Source organism: Callorhinchus milii, unplaced genomic scaffold, assembly GCF_018977255.1.
Source record: "Callorhinchus milii isolate IMCB2004 unplaced genomic scaffold, IMCB_Cmil_1.0 Scaffold31, whole genome shotgun sequence".
NCBI classification, from domain to species: domain Eukaryota; kingdom Metazoa; phylum Chordata; class Chondrichthyes; order Chimaeriformes; family Callorhinchidae; genus Callorhinchus; species Callorhinchus milii.
Window position 1 is genome coordinate 2345569 of NW_024704772.1, and position 24556 is coordinate 2370124.

At 47.7% G+C, this 24556-nt stretch overlaps 1 protein-coding gene across 5 annotated transcripts in view; it reads left to right on the top strand.

Moving 5' to 3' along the window:
- Positions 1-2722: 2722 nt before the first annotated feature.
- The window catches only part of LOC103189456 (carnitine O-palmitoyltransferase 1, liver isoform), a 31542-nt gene continuing 9708 nt past the window's right edge, over positions 2723-24556 (top strand). For 2 of the 5 annotated variants that reach the window (XM_042345025.1, XM_042345029.1), the window contains exons 1-9: positions 2723-2753; positions 4991-5044; positions 17467-17628; positions 18366-18505; positions 19910-20081; positions 20419-20520; positions 21027-21164; positions 22523-22600; positions 23058-23165. In XM_042345025.1, coding sequence (XP_042200959.1) covers positions 17488-17628; positions 18366-18505; positions 19910-20081; positions 20419-20520; positions 21027-21164; positions 22523-22600; positions 23058-23165 — 879 coding nt within the window. In that variant the 5' untranslated portion in view covers positions 2723-2753; positions 4991-5044; positions 17467-17487. Of the gene's footprint in view, positions 2754-4990; positions 5045-11050; positions 11184-15075; positions 15125-17466; positions 17629-18365; positions 18506-19909; positions 20082-20418; positions 20521-21026; positions 21165-22522; positions 22601-23057; positions 23166-24556 lie in introns of those variants that run through there. The other 3 variants (XM_042345026.1, XM_042345028.1, XM_042345027.1) reach the window with 3 other exon arrangements.

Genomic DNA, 24556 nt, shown 5'->3' on the forward strand with positions numbered 1-24556 from the left:
CGGGAGGAGAGTCTCTTTTTTTTTTTTTGAGTGGGTTTGTTTGCCTCGAAAGCGCGTGGGGGGGCGGGAGGGGTGGGCCGGGGTGGGATGGGTGGGGGCCTGGGGGTGGGTGGGGTGGGGGGTTGGAAACACAGCATCTTTGCACTGAAACTTTCAGCGGACAAAATAATACTTGAAGAATACGAGAAGCGATAGATTAAAGCGGTGGTGGGGTGGGGTGGGGGGTGTGGGGGGTGTAGTGGGGTGGGGGGGCGGTGTCCAACCTTTTTGGCTGCTGAGGGCCGGATGCCCTGTTTGAGAAACGTTCCTGGGTGGGCCGAACAAGGAATATTTTAGTGTTTCGGAGCGGGTGGGCCAGATGAAATGGGGGGGGGGGGTGGGGGGGGGGGAGGGCTAAAATGGGCCCGAGAACCCAATGCCTCCCGAAGGCCACCGGTTGGACCGCCCTGAGTTAGAAGGATCGCCGTTGAATTGCACTGAATGTAGACGTTCGTATTTACCTGTTGATGTTGTGTTAACTGTTTTATACACCTTTTTAATATATATATATGTATATATATGTGTGTGTGTGTGTTGATATTTAAATCTGATGTTTTTGCGTAAAGAATAGCACTGTGTGATGATAGGGAGTTCATTTGTTTTCACTCTGGAGAAAGAGAGAGAGAGAGAGAGAGAGATCTGAAAGAGATCCTAAAATAAAACACAGCGCTTTCACTTCTGATTATGTTTTGCCAAGTTGTTATTGAGAGAGGGCAGATGACGATCTGTGCCGGAGCCCGAACCTGGCCGACAGGCTGTACCCTTCCGCGAGAGAGAGAGAGAGAGAGAGAGAGAGCGAGAGAGAGGAGAGAGCCAAGGCAAAGAAGCCATATCCCCACAAAGACCCCTGTGATTCCCACCAGCTACGGCAGGAGACGTCGCTCTCTCACCTCACTGTCACCTCAAGGACTTCTCACACCCTTGTGTGTACACCCACGATATGGCTCGCTCTCCCTCGCCGTCTGCTGGGTGGCCTCCGTGTTTAATCCTCACTAATGAGTGCAAGTTTCTATAACTAGGTGTGACTTAAATTGCTATTTAACTCAAATTGGGAGGCTTCAGTCATTCAGAGGCTTATTTTACATCGCCACGACCGAGGCTGAACGCGTTTGTCTCTTCCCTCCTCCTTTGATTTCCACAGAAAGCCTGTGTTAAGCACGGTTAAGTTAGCTCAGTGGAATTTTATTATAACTTCGATGAAATCCACAACCCTCGGCATTAAATCTTAAACAACACCGTAAATATCGATTAATACAACTAAGAGATCACAAACATGAATCACACTTAAACTACACACACCAGCAGCCACTTCTAATGAAGTAAATGTAAAGTGCATGAAGAACCAAACCCTGACTACGACTTATCAATAGTCAGAGGACGTACCTTTGTTGTCATCACGTAGAAAAATAGTGACCCTGAGCAACATGGCGCTCATTATTTTATGGTCAATGAGGGTGCCCAATATTAATTGTATAACACCAATTACTTGATGTAATTGGTACCTTTCTTCGGGTGCCAACAAAATCATTCATTAAGTGTCCCAATAGGGAAACAGTGACCCTTCCTATCCACTTAGGCAAATTATAGATAGTCTGTTGCCCCACCAAATTGTGCAATTGACGCGAGAATCAGCCCTAATGGCACCATAAGTATAACCACATAATTTTTTTGTTCATTAAAAAGTGCGACTCAATATATTTAAACAACAGACGGGTGTAGAAAATAAAAGGGGTGAGCGTGACAGACAGGACGATCATTGGGTTAGGACCCGATGACCCAAAACATCCACACTCTCGCCCGCTTGCCGCCCCATGAGTTTAAGAAGCAATCGCTTTCCCTGTCACCTTGAATGTATGACCTGATCGTCATCCAGTTTTACACAGTCACTCCACTCTACAGTGGTATCCTGTGAAGCAGCTCTTTGAGGCCTTCCCGAGGACGTGTTAAGGCACTGTATCAAACGCAAGGAGTGATATCTGTACGATAGACATTCCACTGCCCTACAGCGGGACAGTGTGCGACTCACACTCAGAGTACTCCACAGTCAGAAGGTCGCGGGTTGGGTAAAGCGGTCGTGAGACGTGTCGGGGGGGGGGGGGTCGCTCTCGGCGGCCGCGTTTCGCCCCAACAAAACGTGCCGTCAACTCGCTCTCCGTCACGCGCTTTGAGACAACGGCACGAGGACGGCGCCTTTCACGCCGGGAGGACACCTCGAGGGCACGTCGGACAGGTCAAGAGGTTCGTACCCGAGCCGGGGTGGGGGGCGTAGGGGTGGGGGTGGGGGGGTAGGGGGGGGGGGGGGGGGGGGGGGGTGGGGGTGGGGGGTTCAAACAAGATCAGGCGCTGTATCAAATGGAAGGATCATCATTATTATTATTATTATTATTTTTATTGTCATTATTTGCTGCTGTTGTTACCATTGACCACACACACATAGCTGCAGTTCTCCACTGTGACCAACAGAGGGCGTCACTGTACACACACACATTTCCACCCCATTGAGTATTTTGACACCAGCTGTGGGGGGGGGGGGGGTCACGTGTGGCGCTGGCCCCGCCCCCTCCTTCTCCCTCCTCCCCCCCGGTCACGTGCCGAGTGTCAGCGCGGCTTCCGCGTGACGTGAGCGCACGTTGGCGGCGCGTCACCGGGAATGTGTGTACACAGTGGGGGGAGAGCGCGAGGCGGGAGCGGCGGCGGCGGGAAGACACCGCGAGGTGATTGTCGTCGTTGTTGTCGTTATTGTGATTAATTCTCTGCGGTTTTTTTTTTAATGCTCCGTCATTACTGCCGTTGGGGGTATTGCCGTTGTTTGTCGTCTCTCTCTCTCTCTCTGTGTGTGTGTGTGTGTGTGTGAGAGTGATAGTGATAGTGAGTGATAGTGAGAGAGAGAGATTGAGAGAGAGTGTGAGAGAGAGTGATAGTGAGACAGAGTGATAGTGAGTGATAGTGAGAGAGTGATAGTGAGACAGTGATAGTGAGAGAGTGATAGTGAGAGAGAGAGATAGTGAGAGAGAGAGAAAGTGATAGTGAGTGATAGTGAGAGAGAGAGTGAGTGATAGTGAGAGAGTGATAGTGAGAGAGTGATAGTGATAGTGAGTGATAATGAGAGAGAGATAGTGAGAGAGAGATAGTGAGAGAGTGATAGTGAGAGAGTGAGATAGTGAGAGAGAGAGTGTGAGAGAGAGTGATAGTGAGTGATAGTGAGAGAGAGAGTGAGTGATAGTGAGAGAGTGATAGTGAGAGAGTGAGATAGTGAGAGAGAGAGTGTGAGAGAGAGTGATAGTGAGTGATAGTGAGAGAGTGATAGTGAGAGAGTGATAGTGAGAGAGTGATAGTGAGTGATAGTGAGAGAGTGATAGTGAGAGAGTGATAGTGAGAGAGTGAGAGAGTGATAGTGAGAGAGTGAGAGAGAGTGATAGTGAGAGAGAGAGTGATAGTGAGAGAGAGATTGTGATAGTGAAAGAGAGTGAGAGAGTGAGAGAGTGATAGTGAGAGAGTGATAGTGAGAGAGTGATAGTGAGAGAGTGAGAGAGAGTGATAGTGAGAGAAAGATAGTGAGAGAGTGATAGTGAGAGAGTGATAGTGAGAGAGAGAAGTGAAAGAGGGAAGTGTGAGAGAGTGATAGTGAGAGAGAGTGTGACAGAGTGTGTGAGTGTGACAGTGAGTGACAATGAGTGACAGAGAGCGAGGGAGTGAGTGAGAGAGAGTGAGTGTATGAGAGTGAGTGTGTCACAGACACACGGGACACACTCGCTCACACACACATTCGGGGACAGTGTGACACACGTGCACACGGGGGGGGGGGGGGGGGGTACGGTGTCGCACACACAAACACAGGGGGCGGTGGCAGAAAGCTCGACCTCCGATGGTCTGGGGGGCGGAGGGCGGGAGGGGACGAGCAGAGAGGGGCGCTGACCAGGTGCGGTGGATTGGGGCGAGTGAGGAGGTCGGGGAGGGAGGGAGGGAACGGGGGGGGACTCGGAACACGTGCGGGAGAGGGTCTCGAAGTCGACCCGTTCGGCGACGGGGAGCCAGGACTGCCCCGGGCGCGGGGTCCGGAGTTTGGTCGGGGTTGGCATCGCGGGCGGCAGAGGTTCCGGATGAGCTGGATCTTGCGAATAGCGGAGCCGGGGAGTGGGTTGGAGTGACCGGGAGGTGACGAGAGAGTTTCGGCCGCATTTGTGGGTGGTGGGCGCGGGCGGGCGGGCGGGTGGGGGGTAAGGTACGTTCGGCGGCGGGCAATGTGGCGGCGGTAGAAGAAGGCGGTCCTGGTCAGGGACCGACAAAACGTACGGGGAGGGAGGACAGCTGGGGGTTGAACCGGACGCCGAGATTGTGCACCGGGGGTCAGTGAGGCTGAGGGAGAGCCCCCAACAACGACTTGCATTTATATAGCGCCATTCACGCCCACGCGAGCCCACGCGAACGGAAGCGCGGCACGCGGGGGGCCGGTCGTGCCTGTCGCCCGCGCCCGCGCACACCCGCGCACAGGACGAGGAGTTGTTGGAAACGCCCTAATTGGTGGGCGTTGTGGTGAAGCGATGTCATCGTAACAGTGGTTTGTGATCGGGATACGCGTCACAATCCATAATGACCAGCGGGTCACAGAGCAGAGAGAGAGAGAGAGAGAGAGAGAAGAGAGGTGAGACTGGAAATGAGATGATATAAGTGGGTTTGGGGGTGGAGGGGAGAGAGAGGTAGAGTAATCTCCGGTGGGGAGATCATCGATGAGTGTCACCGATTGTGTAGTATCTTCCGTGAAGCGCTTTGTCGAAAACGTGATAAGGCACCGCAGCAAATGCGCGGGTCGTTAACATTAATAAGAGAAAAAGTTTCATGAGCTGTCGGACTCTAAATCGTCTGTAATTTATTGTTGTTGTTACGAAGTTGACGGGGTTAATGCACCGAGTAGTTAGACCGGTAATCAAATGACTGTTCTGGATCTTAACAGGATGTGAGGTGTCGAGTCTGGTTCTGAGAGAGGAAGACTTCACTCTGAATTGAGGTATGCATCCTGTTTATCGAGAGCCTTTTGCGATGACTCAAAGTAAAGATCTGCCCCTCGTGCTCTCTCGCGCCCGCCAAAACCATTAGAACAATAATAATAATCCTGGCATTTGATAGAGTGCCTTAACACGTCGTCTCAAAGTGCTTCACAGGATGAACTGTAAAGTGCTAGGTAAACTGTAAAGTACTGCTAGGTAAGCAGATGTGTGCGGAGGACGGAGATTTGCCTAATGTTTCACCCGTGCCTGGGAATTGAACTCGGGACCTCTCGCTTGCGAGACAAGCGAGCTAACCATTACGCTATCAGGACTCCACTGAATGTCTGTGTTAGGACATCCTCCCGACGTGAAAGGCGCTATACAAACGTAATTTTGTTGTGTGTGAGTGATTTCAAGCTGAAGCCGTCTCAAGGCCAATTCTTTACAGCGTTACAGCAGACAAAGTGGCAACAACAATACACTACTTTGCATTGATATAGCGGCATCTTGTTTGATAACATCTCGAGAGTGATTTAAGCAGACACGGGGTAGGGGGAGTAGGTGGAGTGCCCATAGCCGCGGTTGAAGAGATCGTTTTTTAAAGTAGCCCTTAAAGCGCTCTGGGATTCAATCTTGCTTGAAGGGAGCTATATGTATGTACAATGTGTGTGTGTGTATATATATATATACACACACATATATGCGCAAAGTTGGTGTAAAGAAAGACAAGCAGAGAGGAGCCAATGTTCAAGTGGGATAAGGAGGAAGAATATAAATTAATAAAGGTGATAACCTTGGAATATTTGAATTGTGGTGAGGAAGTTAATTGAAGAATCAAATGCTCGGCCCCCGTCTTGCAGGTCCTCCTGCCGTGTACTTGATTCTATGTAGGACGAGGGTGTCTTTAAACTGTCTTTAAATCAGTTACGCGAGTCAGATGGGAATCCTGTCCCACTTTAATGAAGTGTAGGGGCAGGTTGTTGATGCAGTGACCTAGAAAGGCAAAGACTGCCTTCCTGAAACACACGATCCCATGCGAGGAACGATAGCCAAGTGTTATTGTTAGCGAATGATAGCAACTGTGCCATTCTCCTTGGGATAGCTTCCTGCAAAATTCCAAGTGCTACTGTTCGATGTCGGAGAAGGGAGATTTTCCACTCTGCAGGTTGAAGTTTGAGTTTTTATTTTACAATAATACTCATCATCCTTGTATTTATTTGGCATAGCGCTTTATCATGTCGTTGAGAGACGTCTCAAAGCGCTTTGTGGATTACACTGTAAAATGAGGTGACTGTTTTTTTGTGAGCGAAATGCGGAGACCAATTGTGCACAGCAGTGTCCCACAAACAGTTGTGGATTGAGTGCCCCAATTATTATTATTTTTGAAGAGATTTTTTTTACCTCCGGAAAGCGATTGCCAACAGACTTACTGCTAAGTAAACAGAGGTATGTGGAGCGAGGAAACTTGCCTGAGGTTTCACCCAGCCCAGAAAATCAAATCCGATTGCTCTGATATAACACAGCGTCTTATTGTGTCGTTGAGGTGTCTCAAAGCGCTTCGCCGAACATACTGTAAAGCGAATCGACTGTGTATTTTGTGGATCGAACGGCCTACTCCTGAGCTGTACCTTCTGTGAATCTCAGCCCTCCACTAAGCGGTAGTAGAGGAATTTTGTTCTGGAATGCTGTCAGGGTTGGATGCCAATATTCTTTGCACCTCAAGTAAAAACCTCATTGTGCGCACTGTCCTCCATTGGCCGCAGTGATATAAACAGGAACAATCAGCGCATAACAAATAATAATCTGCTAGTAAATGCAGATTGTTGTAAAACATGACTCTTATTCTCTGTCTTTTTTCCCCCTTCTTTGCCTCGCCCGGAAATCGAGAGGACCTGGGTTTGATTCCCGGGCGGAACAAAACCGTAGGCAAGTTTCCTTATTCAACACACCTAGCAGTAAGTTACCTAGCCTGGTTGTTAGTTGATTGGCGGATCGCTTTTTCCGGGGATAATAATCCCTCCAAAAATAAAATTGGGTCACTCAATCCACGACTGTTTGTGGCACACTGCTGTGCGCAATTGGCTGCCGCGCGTCGCCCACAAAATATACAGTCAATTCCCTTTCTAGTATATTCTGTGAAGTGGTTATTCACGCGTAGCTTTGAGTAGAGAGAAATAAGATCTACTTTCAGGAAATTCCACCCTACCACCCCCTATGGAAGATGGAGAAGAAGCTTATTAAAGTACGTTTGCTATGCAAATGTCAGTGCAATGTGGAACGCATTGGCTCTGTGTTTGCACAGAGACATCAGTACAAAGTACTGTCATTCCCTCCGCCATCCCCCTTCCAAGATTCCCAGAAAGCATTACAGCTGAATGCATTAGTTGCCGTGGGGCCATTCAGGAATTGTCATTGTCTAATAATTAGTGACCGTGGGTGGAGAGGGCAAACATTCTTTCTGCCCGGTTTTGTTGTCACTTGAATGTCGTAACAAGGCGTGTGAATTATTTGTGCATATGAATTGCAGGCATTTCACCTCCCACACTGGGGTTTAATCCAGCGGATTGTGTTTGTGAGCTGTTTGTAGCAGCACTCAATAGTGAAATTATAGATCTTACAATAGTAATAATCCTTGCATTTGATATAGCGCCTTCTCACGTTGTTAAGATATCTTAAAGCTCTCCACGTAATGCACTGTAAACTGAAGTGACTGTGGACAAGTTTTCTTAACTCCACACACACACACACACACACACACACACTTCTGTTTACCTAGCAATAAGTAGGAACCCGGTTGTTAGTAGATTGGTGGATCGCTTTTCTGGGGTAATAATTCCTTCAAAATAAATTAAAATAATTTGGTCACTTAATCCATGACTGTTTGCGCGACGTTGGTGTGCTCAATTGGCTGCCGCATTTCACCCACAAAATATACAGTCAATTCACTTTACTGTATATTCTGTGAAGCGCTTTGAGATGTCTTGAAGACGTGATGAGGTGCTGTATCAAATGCAAGGATTATTATTATTTTTTATTACTTTAATTTCCTAAAATGGGAAAGTTCTAGGGGAAACTCTGGAGCAATCACTGAAAAAAAATCATACCAACCTCTGAAGCTTTGTGCAGCTTCACATTTCTGTCATTCATCCCTGGCCAATTGCCCTAACATTCCTATCCTCTCTTGCTAGTAGCTAAGCACTGACAAAGCCTGCAGACCATTTAGTCCTATTTATCCTATCTATTCCTGGAATCTAACTGCATTCTGAAGTAGATATTCATGTGCATCCTTACTAAAGGCTATCATTACAACACGAACACATTCATTGGGCTTCTGTTCCAATATCGTCAAGTCCGCTCCACTCCACGTCCCCTGCCCTGCCCACTACACCATCGGTGGTCGGGCTTTCAGCCTCTCTACACCCACCTTCTGGAACCTCTGCCCACATTGGCTTCGCCTTGCTCCCTCCCTTGCCTCCTTCAAGCCACATCTCAAGAGCGTCCTCATCGACCTTGCCTTCGATCACCCTCTTACCTCCACCCTCCTTGGTTCTCTGTCCCACCCCCCCACCCTCACCGCCACCCCACTTGGGTCCAAACCCCTGATTGTCCAGCTCCTTGGGATGTCCTCCTGATGTGAAAGGATCTGTGTAAATGTAATTTTACACTGTATTTTGTATTGTAATATCTCCACTGTTCCTTGAGAGATGCTGAGTGAAAATTTTCTTGCAGATCTCTCTCTCTCTTAATCTTAAATCTACTTCCCCTAATTTCCCTAATTCTGGCATTTACAATGAAGAGCAAATCATCTACCTATCTTATCACTTGCTTGGGGCAGTAATAAAGGTGTACATTTATTAATAATTAATACATTTATTAATGGTCACTGAGGCAGGAATTCCTCCCACTCAGCTCCTGTTAACCCTGCAAGCCAAAACCCTAACAGGGACGGTGGTCCTAGCTGGACAAGCAGCAGGAAAGCTTGGCCAGACAGCGGTCTCAATGGCCAAGCTGTGTGGTTTTAGCTGGTTAGACACCAGCAGTTACCCCAACCCAAACTCTGGGCTCCCCCCCCCCCCACCAAGCCTTGACTCTGTGCCTAATACTTTCCGGGATTAGGTAAGCAGAGGGCGTCCCTCCAGGGAGAGAGAGAGAGAGCGTATTCCATTCCAACAATCTGTCTCTGGGATTTCCACGTGTAAGTGGGATGCAGGGAATTCTCAGCTTGGTTTGGATACCCTTAAGCAACAGTGATGGGTTTCCGCCTGAGTCCGACCAAAACAAGCTGACGCTCCACTCCCTTCAATGTTTGGAAACCTTAACCTGTGCAACCGTATTAGGCATTGACTTATCATGTTTCCGATATTGCTATTTCCTGTTCAATACGCACTCCCTTACATTTATCTACCCCGTCTTATCGAAGGTCACAGTGGAGAGAGATCAAGGCTGAATGACTCGGTTTTTTACATTGGAAGAGTTCTCGGAGTCTGTGAGATACGATTAGACATTTACATTGATATGAGATTGGAAAGGGAATGGAATCCACCGCAAAACTTGTAAGGGAACGTAGGTGGCCAATGTGCGGAGGAGGTTGTTGAGAAGGAATGGAAGGGGAGAGAATAATAATCGTTGCATTTGATATATCACCTTATCATATCTTCGAGGTACTGCTGTGTGCGATTGGTTGCTGCGTTTCGCCTACAAAATATACAGTTAATTTGCTTTAGGGTATATTCTGTGAAGCGCTTGGAGACGTCTTGAAGATGTGATAAGGAGCTGTAACAACAATATTACATTTATAGAGCGCCTAAATGTTAAATTGTGATATTCCTTCTTACTGCTCACCTGCGCAGGTAACTTGCCGTTAGTTAATGTCATGTACAGCACCTCATTCACTAAGCAAAAAAGCCCATCAGAAAAGCGGTCTCCCTATCACTTTTGAGCGCGTTGGAGGAGGTATAAGATGTAGAATGACTCAAAAGGTTTTCGGTGATCTTTACTCTAGAAAGTTAACGACTCTATTCAAATAAACATCCAATATAATTGGTGTAAAGGAAGTAATCGTATCAGTAAGTGTCAGTTTACAGGTTTCAGTCAATCATCTACCCAGGGAGTGTATTGCTGTTGGCAATGGGTCGTCTTGCGATTCATGTGCTTGAGCTGTGGGTTTGTAGGAGTGTGGAGGAACCAATGGATAGAGGGAATCTTCGCTGGAGTCCAGAGCTTAAAATATGTGATAAAAATCTGATGCTGAGATCTATTAGACGGTTTATTACTCTGTAGATCCAGGATTGGGGTGTAATCGCGCTCGTCTTCAAGCTCCTTCATGCCCTGGCACGTCCCAACTCTCCGACCTGCTTACCCCCCAACATCGGTGGCCCCGCTTTCAGCCACTACAGCCCGAAACTCTCTCGCACTTTCTCTGATCCCCTCCGCCTCGCCCCCTTTCTTCCCCATCTTCAGACCGTGTCTGAAGACCTTCCCCTTCGACCGTGCCTACGGTCAGCTCCCTAACCCCTCGGTTCGGAGCGGCGCTCCAGGTTGCTACGGTGCGTGAGGGGCTCCGGGTTGCTGTGACAATCATTTCCCACTCACTGGATAGATTGCCTGGAGTTGAAGCAGCCACTGAATAGTTAAACCAGCAATTGCCTTCCGTGTGCCGTAAATGGGTAACAGAAGCTATTTTCAAATCAATAGCTTTGCACTGCTACTGTGCCGTCCGGCTGTGTGGGTGGGTGATTGTGTGGGGTGTGCGTATGCCGACAGCAAACAACCTGACCTTGAGAGTTGTGAAACATTCTCCCAGCCCAGGTCATGAGCGACTCTGTGTGCCGCTACAGTCACCTGCAGCGAAAGTGATTTCACTTTTATTGTCAAACAAAGTGGCTTCAACGTGGAATTCAGGGAACGAGGTTATTAAGTCGGCTCTGCCACTCCTTCCTGCCGAGCCTCTGCCGTTTCTCCTTGGTCCCGGGCCGCCCAGTTTGACAGCGAAGCGTTCTCATCTCATACAGGTTAAACCTGACTTGAGGGAGGCACGGTTTTGTGTTCACTGTGTGCCTGCCTCATCCTATCCCTTTTGCTGCCGTGTTTTACTTCTCCCGAGAGCGCGCACCCAGGCGAGGCGAGGCGAGGCGGAGGTAAGAGGAAGCGTCACGCCAGGTAGAATATGTCTCTTGGAGGGAGGGAAATTGTATGCTGTGGTCTTATTGCGCAAACCTGACCGCTTCTGCCTGTTAATGATAATAATAATCCTTGCATTTGATATAGCGCTTTTCACGTCGGGAGAGGACGTCCCAAAGCGCTTCACAGAACACACTGTAAAGTGAATCGACTGTATATTTGTGGGCGAACGCGGCGGCCGATCGCGCACAGCAATGTCCCACAAACAGCCGCAGATTGAAAATGACCCAATTTATTACTGTTTTGGGTTTCGGAGGGATTATTATTAGGGCTCTGTGTGGAGTAAGGAAACTTGCGCTTATAGCACGGATTTGTTTCGAGACCAGGCAGTCAAACTTGAGCCACGTGGACCGCTCTCCTGCACGGTCCGGTCTGCGTGCCGCATTTTGGGGGCAGAGTTTGGAGGAGAGAGAGTTCTACGATGAACAATCTGCCGGCCCTGGTTGTGCAATAAGCAGCAATTTGGGTTTGGGCGGTTGTGTTGTTTTTTTCTTTAACGAAGTGAACACTGATCCTTGTTGAAGTGGTGGAATTTAAGCGTTTCTCCCACTAATTCCTCTCTTTCCGCTCGCAGCCAAGTCGTTCCGAGTGTGTGTGTGTGTGTGTGTTTCTGTGTCTATTGTGTGTGTCTCTGTTGTCTGTCTGTCTGTGCGTGTGTCTAAGAGGGAGGGAGTTGCTAAGTACAGGCTTTTTCATGCCTGGCGACAGATTAATTTCTCCAGCGCAAGAGCTATGTGGTTTAGCCCGAAAAACCCACGCGAAGGAAAAAAAAAAAAAAAACCCACAAAAGTCCTAGCTCTCGACTCCACCAGGAAAAAGTGATGCATTCCGAGGAAAGTTTTGCTTGCTTGCAGCAGGGAGGTTTTTTTTTTTTTAAAAAAACATTTATTTAGATGTAGATATAGATGTAGATTATAAATAAAAAACGCAAGTGAACTTGGCGGTGGCCTTTGCGCGCGGAGGAGCGATGTGGTTCCACCTTCTCTCGGGTGTGCCCCGGGGCTAAAAATATTTGCCCAAAGTTCACCACGAGCTTGATTTAGAACAGAGCCGCAGAGAGCTCGTGCAAGAGAGGTCGATACGGTTTTCAGTAGGTCGCTGCTCGTTGCAAAATATAGACGGAAAATACCTCTGAGGGGTGTGTGTGTGTGTGAGTGAGTGAGTGAGTGAGGTGGGGGTAGTGCGCGCGTGTGTGTGTGTGTGTGTGTGTGTGTATGTGCTCACAGGCCATCTCTCCGCTGTACACCCACACTTTACTCCGAACTGCGCTGTGATCCTGCTGAGAGAAATACCAAGCTTGGGCTCGAAGGGGGGAGAGAGAGAGAGAGAGAGAGGGAGGGAGGGAGGGAGGGAGTAGTGCGTTAGTAACGCGTTACACTACCTATCGAGTTGTGTTTGCGGCGGGCGAGATAGCTCCGGAAACGTGGAAGCTGCCGGCAGATTCGAGTTGCGTGCGTGTGCGCGTGTGTGTGTGTGTGTGTGTGGATTTATTAAGCTGTATTTTTGTACAGTAGATTGTGGGCCTGGGAGGCGGTTGTGTGGAAAGACAACCCCTTTCCCTCTTTGCTTGTTTCGTGGTAGCGACAAGTCGCGCAAAGTGCAGCTGCGTCCCAGTAGCATCTGCGGTTTATACTTTTTTTTTAAAAAAAAAAGCCTTCTGGTTTCCTCTTCAAAGTAAGTGCTTTTTTTTTTCTCTCTCTCTCTTCCCCGGCTCTCGCGGCGAACTCTCACCTAGTTTTGGCGTCATCTGCTGTGTCAACGTTATAGTGTGTGTGTGTGTGTGTGTCTTTCGTGCATAGCTGACTGGCCCTGCCCTTTTGGCAAGCAAAGTCTTTTCAGTGCTGTGGTTTTGAGCTGCAGAACGATGGGGTGTAGTTAACTTCACTGCAGCCTGAGGCACGGTTATGTTATAATAATAATAATAATAATAATAATACAACAACAACAAGATTCCATTTATAAAGCGCCTTTCACGTCAGGAGGACATCCCAAGGCGCTGAAATAATAATTAATTATTAATAATAATAATAATAATAACCATAATAATCCTTGCATTTGATACAGTGCCTTTTCACGTCGTTGAGACACCTCAGGATGTGATGTAATGTATTGGAAAGAGATTTTGACTGTGTATTTTGTGGGCAGTCAGTTGCGCACAGCAGTGACCCAGAAACTGTGGTGGATGGAGTGGCCCCAATTATTTTTAGTTTGGAGGGATTATTATTACTCTCCGGAAAGCGATCCGCCAATTGGTTAACAACCAGTTTCCCTACTTACTGCCAGGTAAACAGAGGTGAGTGTGTGCGTGCGTGTGCGTGTGCGTGTGGAGTAAGAACATTTGCCTAAGGTTTTGCACTGCCTGCCTGGTAAACCTACGCTTGACAGTAATTCCTGCAAAGCACTTTGACACATCCTTCTGATGTGAAATGCACCAGAACAAATGTAGTGTTATACCCCTTTGTTGTTGCGCTCTGAGGATGGCTTGTGTGTGTGGTTCAGGAGATGGCATTAACATTGCTCCTGGAAGGTTTGCTTTGCTTGTGCAGGGCAATGTTAATCATTCCACAGTTCCGCTTAATGTTTAATCCTTGGAAGATGGATGGATTGATCTCTGAGGTGGTATTGGTAATCTGTTAATCTACTCATCTCGGGGGAGAAAATAAGGAGCAGCAGTTGCTTCACAACCAAGCCATGGACTTTGAAACCCAACCCTTTACCGCATTTCGTTTACTGAGGGTGTTTGGTCTGGCATAACGGCTGCGAATGTTTGCAGACGAGAGTACAGCAACAGGAAACTCACATAGCGTAGGCTGACATTCCGATGCAATGCTGGGGAACGCTGCGTTGTTGGAGGCGCCATCCTTCGGTCGAGCATTAACCGTCTGCCTGTACGGGCGGAAGTTTGAGATCCTATTCGGAACTATTCGAAAAGAATTTGCTGAAGGAAGACCCAGGTCCATCCAGTTCGCCTTCCACCATCCACCATCATATTTATAATACCATGAGGGGTTTGTACTGATCAGAACGTACTGATAGGAGCAAAAGAGAACTGTACCCTGGCCAACAATTTCCCCAGATAACACTGGTCATTCGCCTCATGGTTGTTTGAAGGTCAGTGCGGTGTCCAATTTGGCTGCCGCGCTCGACCACTTTGCGGTATAGCTTATGGGCGCTTTGAGAAGCCACCCAAACATGAAATGCTCTGTCGAATGTGAGGGTGGGAGAGGGGGGATTTCTGATGGTAATTTAATTACCAGCACACGTGCGATTCTGCTTGTGGGACGTTGTTCTGGGACGAGGCAAGATTAGCAAGGTCAGAGTTCCTGCTGCTAAATGAACCATTGCTGATCACCACTTAAGAGTAAAATAGATAAATTAGGATATGATGGAGGTGTATAAGATGATCAGGGGCTTAGATAGGGTTTAAAATCACTGCCTGCTGCCTCCGCTCGACGGGCTCTGGCCTCCTGCTCGTCTCCCGTGCCCTCCGTCCCACCCTCGGTGGCTGTGCTTTCAACCTCTACGCCCCGAAATTCTTCCTCTATCCCTCCGCCTTTCCCCTTCCTACTTTCCCCATCATCATCAGGTCGCGCCAGTATTTTGCTCTGCGCGGGAATCGAACCCAGGTCGTCTCGCAGGATCACGCTGTTTATAGCAAGACCCCCACGAATCGATCTGACGTGTTGTTTTTTTTCAAAGAAGGACATGATTTGTGGCCTTGTTTTCTGTGGCTATCGTTGCCCAAAATAAAACCTTGTGACCCGCAGTCATGTGGGATGTTCTGAACATATTGTGCTGTGCGGTCAGGGTGTGTGGTAACGTTGCAGGGAAAGCAATGACTGACAGCAGTCTTTGTGTCTCTGTCTTTCAGAAGAGGTTTTGCGATCGCTCAATCCGCGGCTGTTTGTGGGGACGCTGCTGTGAGTAATTGGCTGACGCGTTTCACCCACTCGACATACAGTCAGTTCATTTTGCAGTACATCCCGTGAAGCGCTTTGAGACGTCTTGAAGACGTGATAGGGCGCTGTGTCAGATGAAAGGATTATTATTATACTCCTTAGTAGGGCTTGGGGCTGTTCAGCAGGAAAAGACTCTCCAACCGCACTCGTCTTCGATGGAAGAAGGTTGAGTCATGCAATCAAAGCAGGAATGTTGTCAGGCGCAGTTGACGTCGCTATAAAAAGACTGTTGAACATTTTTTGGTGGGGGGGGGGGTCAGCCGAGGGAGTACGACGCATGCGGAAACCCATCAGAACATTCAAAGGCACGCGTGCACACACAGCAACCCGTTCCCCATTCCATCCTCAGCACAACACGTGCACAGAGAAACCGAGACGCGCACACAGACACATACATACACACACGCTCACTCGCACGAGTGTCGGGGGGTGGGGGCAGTTTTAAATTCTGTCCCTAATAGAATATTTTCATACAACTTTTGCTGCAAAACCTCCCCTCTGTTCCTGGTTTCCTATGTTCTTCTGCCAGCTTGAGGCACAGGCCGGTCGATTTGCTGCTTGTCTTAAATTCTTTCGTCATTCTTAATACACAACCCTTTCCTCCTCTCCACCCCACTGCCCCCCCCCCCCCCCCCCACACACACACACATATGCACACGCACACGTGAAAAAGTTCAGTTGATCTGGAAAAAACGGCTGTGGTCAACTGATATTGTGAACCGTGGCATAATATAATCTTTTGTGTTCGTGTATGTGCACGATATAGAGGTCAGGTCTGCCGTTGTTAAAACGAAACAAAACATGAGTGAGCGAGCGAGTAAACCAGGCTGGACTTGTTAGGGTTGTTCTCCGATGGGTGGAAACTAATGAAAGTTGACTCTTCTCGTTGTCTTTATAATAATAATGATAATAATAATAATAATCCTTGCATTTGATATAGCGCTTTTCACGTCGGGAGGACGTCCCAAAGCGCTTCACAGAATATACTGTAAAGTGAATTGACTGTATATTTGTGGGCGAACGCGGCGGCCGATTGCGCACAGCAATGTCCCACAAACAGTCGTAGATTGAAAATGACCAATTTATTATTGTTTTGGGTTTTGGAGGATTATTATTAGGCTCTGTGTGGGGTAAGGAAACTTGCCCAAGGTTTCGCCCTCTGCCTGGAATTGAACTCAGGTCTCTCGCTTGCAAAGCGAGTGCTCTAACCACTGAGCTACAGGACTCGACGATTGACTCCTTTCAATCATTCGTGTCCTCGTAGAGGTGAGGGTGAAACTACCGGTAAAGGAAGTCTGTAGTGGTGAGAGCACTCGCCTCGCAAGCGAAAGGACCTGGGTTTGATGTCTGGGCGGGGCAAAACCTTAGGCAAATTTCCTTACTCCACACACCTCCTTGCCTAGCAGTAAGTAGGTCAAAGTATACAGTCAGTTCCCTTTGCCAGTGTATTCTGTGGAGCGCTTTGAGACGTCTCAACGATGCGATAAGGCGCTATATCAAATGCAAAGAATATTCTCATTATTGTTGTTATTATCCGGCTTAGTGATTTGCGTCAAATCGTAGCACTTTCTAATTCCCGAAACCTCATGTTTCCCATTTCCCCACCTTCGCGAGCCTTCCTTCCCCGTGGCCTCTGAGCGAGACTGGACTGTTTGTGACATATTCTGGGGAGTGTTATGGCGCGATGCGTGTGTGTGTGCGTGTGTGTGTACTTGCACCCACACAATTGAAGACCCGCTGGTGACAAAAGGGAGGAGTTTGTCCTTCTTGTCTTCTACTTTCTCTGCTCCGAACTCATTTTTACCGCCAAGAAGTCAAACGAAATGGTGCCTAAGTACCCAGTAGCGAACGGCTGCCGGATTTCGTAAACCCCCGGTGCCTATTGCAGTCCTGTTTAGTTTTCTAGGGGCACGGAGTCATTCCGCTCAGCTCGTGTTAACTCACCCTGCAAGTCAAAGCTCTAATGGGTAAGGGGGGGTCTTAGCTGGACAATAGAATCTGCTGTAAAGTGAATTGACTGTGTATTTTGTGGACGATTTCGATGCAAATCTGTCGAACCCCAAACCTGTGGAACAGGCTCCCGTAGGAGACGGTTGAAGTAGGAAGTGTTGATTCCTCTCAGACACAGGTTAAACCGTGTTCTTTTAGCTAATTAACATGATGGGATATAGGACATAGGTAGTTCGGGACATTTGTGCAAGTGACCGCCAGGAAGGCCAACGAGATGGACTTTTTTTTGTCCAGCAGTTCTTATGTATGTTCCTTTTCCCCCTCTTCCCTTTACTCCCCCTGCCCGTCTGCAGGTGATTGGGTAGCGTGAGACCATGGCGGAAGCTCATCAGGCCGTGGCATTTCAGTTCACTGTCACTCCAGAGGGCATCGACCTCCAGCTCAGTCACCAGGCATTAAAAGAGATCTACCTCTCGGGGGTCCGAGCTTGGAAGAAGAGATGTGCCAGAATCAGGGTAAGCCGGGAGCTCGTGTTCCAAGCCATTAAAAAAAATAACAGATTGGTCACTCAATCCAACGACCGTTCGTGGGACGCTGCTGTGCGCAATTGGCTTCCGCGGTTCGCCCACAATCTACACAGTCACTACACTTTACAGTGTATTCTGTGAAGCGCTTTGAGACGTCCGGAAGACGTTATATAGCCCTGTATCAAATGCAACGATTGTTATTACTATCTATCCCAAAGTGGTCAAAACCTTGACGTGAACGTGTATAACAACAATAATAATCCTTGAGTTCCGTATAGTGCCTTATCACCTCTCAAAGACGTCTCAAAGCGCTTCACAGAATGTACCGTAAAAAGTGAATTGACTGTATTTCGTAAGCGAAATGCGGCAGCCAATTGTGCACAGCGGCGTTCCCACAAACAGCTGTGGACTGAGTGACCGCATTTTTATTTTTGAGGGATTATTACCCCCCCAGAAAGCAACCGGTCCATCGACTAGCCGGGTTGCTGCTTACTGCTGGGTAAACAGAGGCGCGCGCCCGTGCGTGTGCGTGTGTGGAGTAAGGAAACTTGCTGATAGTTTCGTTCCGCCCAGGGAATCAAACCCATGTCCTCTCACTTGCGAGGCGAGCATGATAACCACTACGCTACCGGTCTCCACAGTACGGCATGGTATTCCAGCCTTGGGCAAGTGGAATTATAACTCTTCTGTTTTTTCCCCCCCCCCCCCACTCTTTCTCTTGGCAGAACAATATTGTGACAGGAGTGTACCCTGCCAGCCCGTCCAGCTGGCTGTTTGTGGCCTTGACTGTTGTCGGCACAATGTACACCCGGGTAGATCCCTCAATGGGAATGATCGGCAAGATTAAGGAACACCTCCCCGTAAAGTGAGTACTTGACCTTCTGAGAATTATAACAGTAAATAATAATGATCCTTGCATTTGATACAGCGCCTTCTCACGTCTTCTTCGAGACGTCTCAAAGCGCTTCACAGAACAGATTGTGAAATGAATCGACTATCTTTTGCGGGCGAAATCTGGCTGTCAGTTGCGCACAGCAGTATCCCACAAACAGCCGTGGATTGAGTGACCAAATTATTATTATGGGGCAATGAGGTAAAGTGTTCAAGTGGACTGGATAGAGAAGTTTCAAAGTCGTGTTGGCTTTATTGTGCATTTGATAACCTCTGCCTGTCCGCTCTGTTATTGTACTCTGCCCTTTGGCAAATGTATGTGCTCCCCAATAGCTGCTCAAACAGAAAAAAAATTGTGCACAGCAGCTTGCCACTGCAAACAATTTGGCCTGCACTTGTTTGCAAAAGGAATTTGGTGGGTTTTGTAATCTCTGGCACGTTTCCACACTGTCCTGGCCAAAACTGCCTTGAAACCACCCAATATATTCTAAGTTGATGAAAAACAATCCCTTGTTCAGTCTGCTTGATGGTAGATGTTCTTTTCTTTTCCTTTCTTTTCGACCGCGCCTTTGGTCACCTTCCCCCCCCCTCCCTCCCTCCGGCTCGGTCCCGGGATCCCAAACTGTAAAGCGCTCTGAGACGCCGTCCGGCGTGGAGGGCGCTGTATAAATCCAAGTTGTTGTAGATCTTTGTAACAGCAGCCAATTTCACACAACAATGCCCCACAAACAGTCATTGACTGTATTATTTAGTTTTGGGGAGGGATTATTAACCACAGAAAGCGATTTGCCAATCCACTAACAGCCAGCTTCCTACATGTTGCTCGTGGCGTAGTTGTGGAGTAAGGAAGCTTGCCTCAGGGTTCGCCCCACCCAGGAATCGAACTCGCTTGTGAGGCAAGTGCTCTAACCACTATGCTTCGGGACTCCGCATTCAAAAGAGAAGGTTGCACTTGGCAGCAGTTACCTGTGTGGCGCTTTGATTAGTTTTGATTAATAATAATAATAATAATAATCCTTGCATTTGATAAAGCGCATTATCACATCTTCTAGACGTCTCAAATCGCTTCACAGGAGAGACTGTCAAATGAATTGACCCTATGTTTTGTGGGCGAAACACGACAGCAAATTGCGCACTGCAGTGTCCCACAAACAGGCGTGGATTAAGTGATCAAACTTATATTATTTTTTAAGGCACTATATTCAAGTGTTAGGATTGTTGTAGGTATTTACGAGGGCATGGCAGACTCTCGAATGTATGACTGGCCCGTCGAAGAAGTGATAAGACACTGTATCAAATGCAAGGATTATTATATATTATTAGGATAAACCTTGTTTTGAGTGTGCTGTCTTTAATGCCTGGTCCTTTGGGTTTGTAGGAGATGCCTGTCACACCAGGGGCAAAACATCATGAGTGCGTTACTGTTTGCCACGGTACTCTGGCTGGCGTTGATCTACATGATGAGACAGATTCTCAAGACTCTGCTCTCCTACCACGGCTGGATGTTTGAGGAGCATGGCAAAGCGTCCAACATGACCAGAATCTGGTTTGTAAGTGCTGAAATATCTGCTCGACCTCCAGCCCCTGCCTCTGACGTTAAAGATCCTGCAGTGCTATTCAAAAAAAAGAAGGGAGTTTCTCTCTCTCTCTCTCTCTCTTTCTCTCCCGGTGTCCTAGTCAACAATCATCCAAATTGCTGTGTGTAATTGGCTGCCGCGTTTCGCCCACAAAATATACAGTCAATTCGCTTTGCAGTATATTCTGTGAAGAGCTTTCAGACATCTCGACGAAGTGATAAGGCGCTGTATCGAATGCAGGGATTATTATTATAATTATTTCTGTCTCCTCTCTGTTTTGGGTAACTGATGTGTTGTATTTGAATCACAGACTATGGTGAAGATCTTTTCAGGGCGTAAACCCATGCTGTACAGCTTCCAGGCCTCTCTCCCTCGACTTCCCGTCCCTACCATCCAAGACACCATGCAGAGGGTAAGTGGAGGCTACAATATTTGGGTGACGTTTGAGAAGTGAGACGACATGAGCCAGTCTGTTTTAGGCTGTGATCTAGATTGTGCCAGAAGTTGTCTCTCTCTCTCACTGAAAATTGGCTGCGGTGTTTTGCCCACAAAATACACAGTGTTAAGTGGAGTGATTGCCTATTAATAATAGTCCTTGCATTGATATAGCTCCTTATCACTACATCAAATCGTAATAATAATAATAATAACTTAGTGACTCAATCCACGAATGTTTGCTGCATGCAATTGGCTGCCCCGTTTGGCCCACAATATACACAGTCAAACGAAGACGTGGTAAGGCTCTATATCAAACGCAAGGATTATTATTATCATGTCTTCGAAACGTCCCAAAGCGTCACAGTAAGTCTCAAGAAGCATTATGTTGGATGAAGCCCTCCCATCTCGTGGCTTAATAACTGGCGGAGCTCAGTGCTTTTGGGACTTGTGTTAATCTTCTGGTTGTTGTGGATGTTCTAGTATTTGGAATCGGTGAGGCCCCTGATGAACGACGAGGAATTCCACCGAATGGAAGCCCTGGCCAAGGACTTTGAGGTGAAACTAGGCCCCCGGTTGCAGTGGTACCTGAAGCTGAAGTCGTGGTGGGCTACCAACTACGTGAGTTACCTGTCGCTGCGCTCAGCTCGCTGCACAGCGAATCTTTAGGTTATATTTTCCTTCGCTTCCCGTCTGCCGAAGCTGCTGACACTCTTGCCTTTTTAACAACAAAACAAATGCACGTTTACCACTCATTGCGGTGAGTCCTTTGTGGAGCCGTATAACGTAGTGGTTTAGAGTGCTCGCCTCGCAAGCGAGAGGACCTTGGTTCGATTCCCAGGCAGGGCGAAAAGTTAGCCAAGTTTCCTTACTCTGCGAGCCTCTGTTTACCCAGCAGTAAGGAGGCTGTTCGACGATTGGCGGGTCACTTTTCCAGGGGTAACAATCCCTTCAAAAAAAATATAATAAAGTGGTCATTCAATCCACGACTGTTTGTGGGACGCTGCCGGGTTTCGCCCCCAAAATATACAGTCACTACACTTCGCAGTATATTACGTGAAGCACTTTCAGCAACTTGGTACGGCGCTATATCAAATGCAGATGTCTCACTAACACTTAAAACCCCACACACTCTCTCTTTTCTTCCCCCCTTCTTTGTCTCTCTTTCTCTCTCTGTCTTTCTCTCTGACACTGAAAGCTAAGGCCTCAACTAATAGCTCTACCAACTAATAATTACCTTTTCTGTTGAATTTCTGATCTGTACGGAAGCAGAAAAGTAATGTAAATTGCAACCGTACCCTGTAAATCTGTAGATAGAAGTTTTCTGAACAAGACCATTGGGTACGCTGTATTCAATGGAAAGAGTTCAATAGCTCAAAAGAAGATTTTAATGACCGTTCAGAGTGTCAGATTAGATACTGTCTTAAATAAAACTCCTGGCTGAGTGATAAAGGATCATGACTAATGTGTAAGGTTGATCAGAGTCTTGCACTTTGCCTTTTTGTATTTTATACTTATTAAAGGTCGTGGAGGCAATACTATACAACTAAGAAGTCAATGGTGCATGTGACAGCAGGATTAAATAAATAATAATGATGATTTCCCCCAATATGTTTCAGAAAATATAGTCACTTTACAGTATGCTGTGCTTCTTGTATCCCAGTGTGTGTGTGTGTGTAAAGGACAGAATGAGAGAAAGTGTGTGCACGTATGCGAGAGAGTGGACCACTGCACTACAAACAAGGTCCGACTGCTTTAGCACTCAAAAGCACACAGTCACTCCACTTTACAGTGTTTTCCAGTGAAGCGCTTTGAGTCGTTTCAACGCCGTGACAAGACTCTGTATCAAATGCAAGGATTATTATAATTATTATTATTATTATTGACACACTTGCTGGCCTGCTGATTTAAGTAAGGTATCGGGCTGGCAGAGACATGGGAGTGCGGTTGTTTAAGGTGTGTCTCTCTTCCTGTTCCAGGTGAGCGACTGGTGGGAAGAATACGTCTATCTGCGAGGGCGGGAGCCGATCATGGTCAACAGCAACTATTATGCCATGGTGAGGGAGCTGGTAAAACAAGGAGAATTCCTCCACCGTCCCACCTGAACAAAGGAACAGGAGGAGGCCATTCAGCCCCTCGAGTCTGTTCCGCCATTCTATTAGATCATGGCTGATCTGTATCTCAGCTCCCAATCACCCGCCTTAGCCCCATCATCCCTTGATACCCTGACCTAGCAAACATCTATCCACCACAGTCTAAATAATGATAATAATTTAGTCACTCAACCTACGACTGTTTGCGGGGACACTGCTGTGCGCAATCGGCTGCCACGTTTCGCCCAGAAGCTATACAGTTTCGGCATATCCTCTGGGGTAAGGGAAGCTTCAGCTCGTGTCAGAACTCCCCTGTGAGCAAGCCATGCTGTCGCTGCTTCCCTTACTGTTGGAATGCCACCTGGCAGGACAGCGGGTAACCGTGAGTGAGTGAGTGACTTGCTGCTGCACTCCCTTTCAGGACTTCTTGTACGTGACCCCGACTCCAATTCAGGCCGCCCGGGCCGGGAATCTGACCCACGCTCTCCTGCTGTACAGGCGTAAGCTCACCCGAGAGGAAATCAAACCGGTAAGTGCTGGCACTTCGCAGTAACTGCAGGGAATAATCCACAAGTTAGTTTGTTCACACACTCTCTCGCTCACTAACTCCCGCACTCACTCATTCAGTCACTTATTCTCACTCACACAGCGACAGGAGAGGTTCCTGAGCGGGAATAACTTGTGCCTTGTTACTCAGGATTGCTACTGTAGTGTGTGTTGGGGTGAGTGGGGGGGGAGAGAGTGAGAAAGGGTTGATGGAGAAGGAAGAGCAGAAGGTGGTTGGGGCGGGTGAGAGGGTGAAGTAAAAGCAGAAGGATAATGTGAATACCACATAGAATGAACACACCGCACGCACACAGTGCTCTGGCTCACTCTGACCCCGTGAGCGTGTTTACCATTTTGAACATTGGACAATCCCTACATTTCTCTGAGAATGTTCTGGGTTATATATAAAAAAAAACCTGTGAAATATTAACTTGTAAACCTTCAGTAGGACAGAGTGTCGCAAGCTTTAGTTTGCAGTCGTGTGGAAGGAGAGTTGCAGAAACTGTTCGGTTCATACTTTTCTGTTAACATGTAGTCCTTTTTTGAGACCGGATCGAGGGGAGGAGTGGGGCGGTGGGCCAGGGGGAGACTGTGTGTACAGTCTGTGGTGTTAAATCTGTTTACACAGCAGTAAGTAGGAATCCGGTAGTTAGTCGATTGGTGGATCGCTTTTCCGGGGGTAATAATTCCTCAGAAAAATAATAATTTGATCGCTCAATCTGGTTTGGAACACTGCTGTGGGACGCGAGTGGCTGCCGTGTTTCGCCCACAAGGAAAATTGCTTGAAATAGGCAGCAGAATGATTTGGGAGCGAGTCAGTGCGGGAACTTGGGAGTATTTCTTAACGCCAACTGGAAACGTGCTCTGTTTAGTATCCCAATTTGAGAGTCGGCTCGGCTCAGTCGGTAGCGTTTTCGCCTCCTAAATCGGACGGTTGTGGGGTCAAGTGAAACCGGTGTCATCTACGCTGACACATCAGCGCAGTGCTAGGGGAAAAGCCGCATCGTTGAATGCCCTTCGGATGAGTCGTTGAATACGTTTTTTTTAAAACAATTAATAATTTGGTCACTGCTGTGCGCAATCGGCAGCCGCTTTTCACCCACAAACTGCACACAGTGGCTTCACTTCACAGCATCTTCTGTGAAGCGCTTTGAGACGTCTCGAAGACGTGTGAAGGCTCTATACCGAATGCCCGTCTGCCTGTTCAGGTGGACATTAAAAACATACTGTTGTGCTACTCGAAAAGAGAAGGGAGTTTTTCTCTCTCTCTCTGTCTTTCTTTCTCTCTCCCCCTCTCTCTCTCTCCTGTCTCAGCCTACGATTCCCGAGATAAAATCCGTCATAGCTTTTTTTTGCGCAAATTGGCTGCTGGGT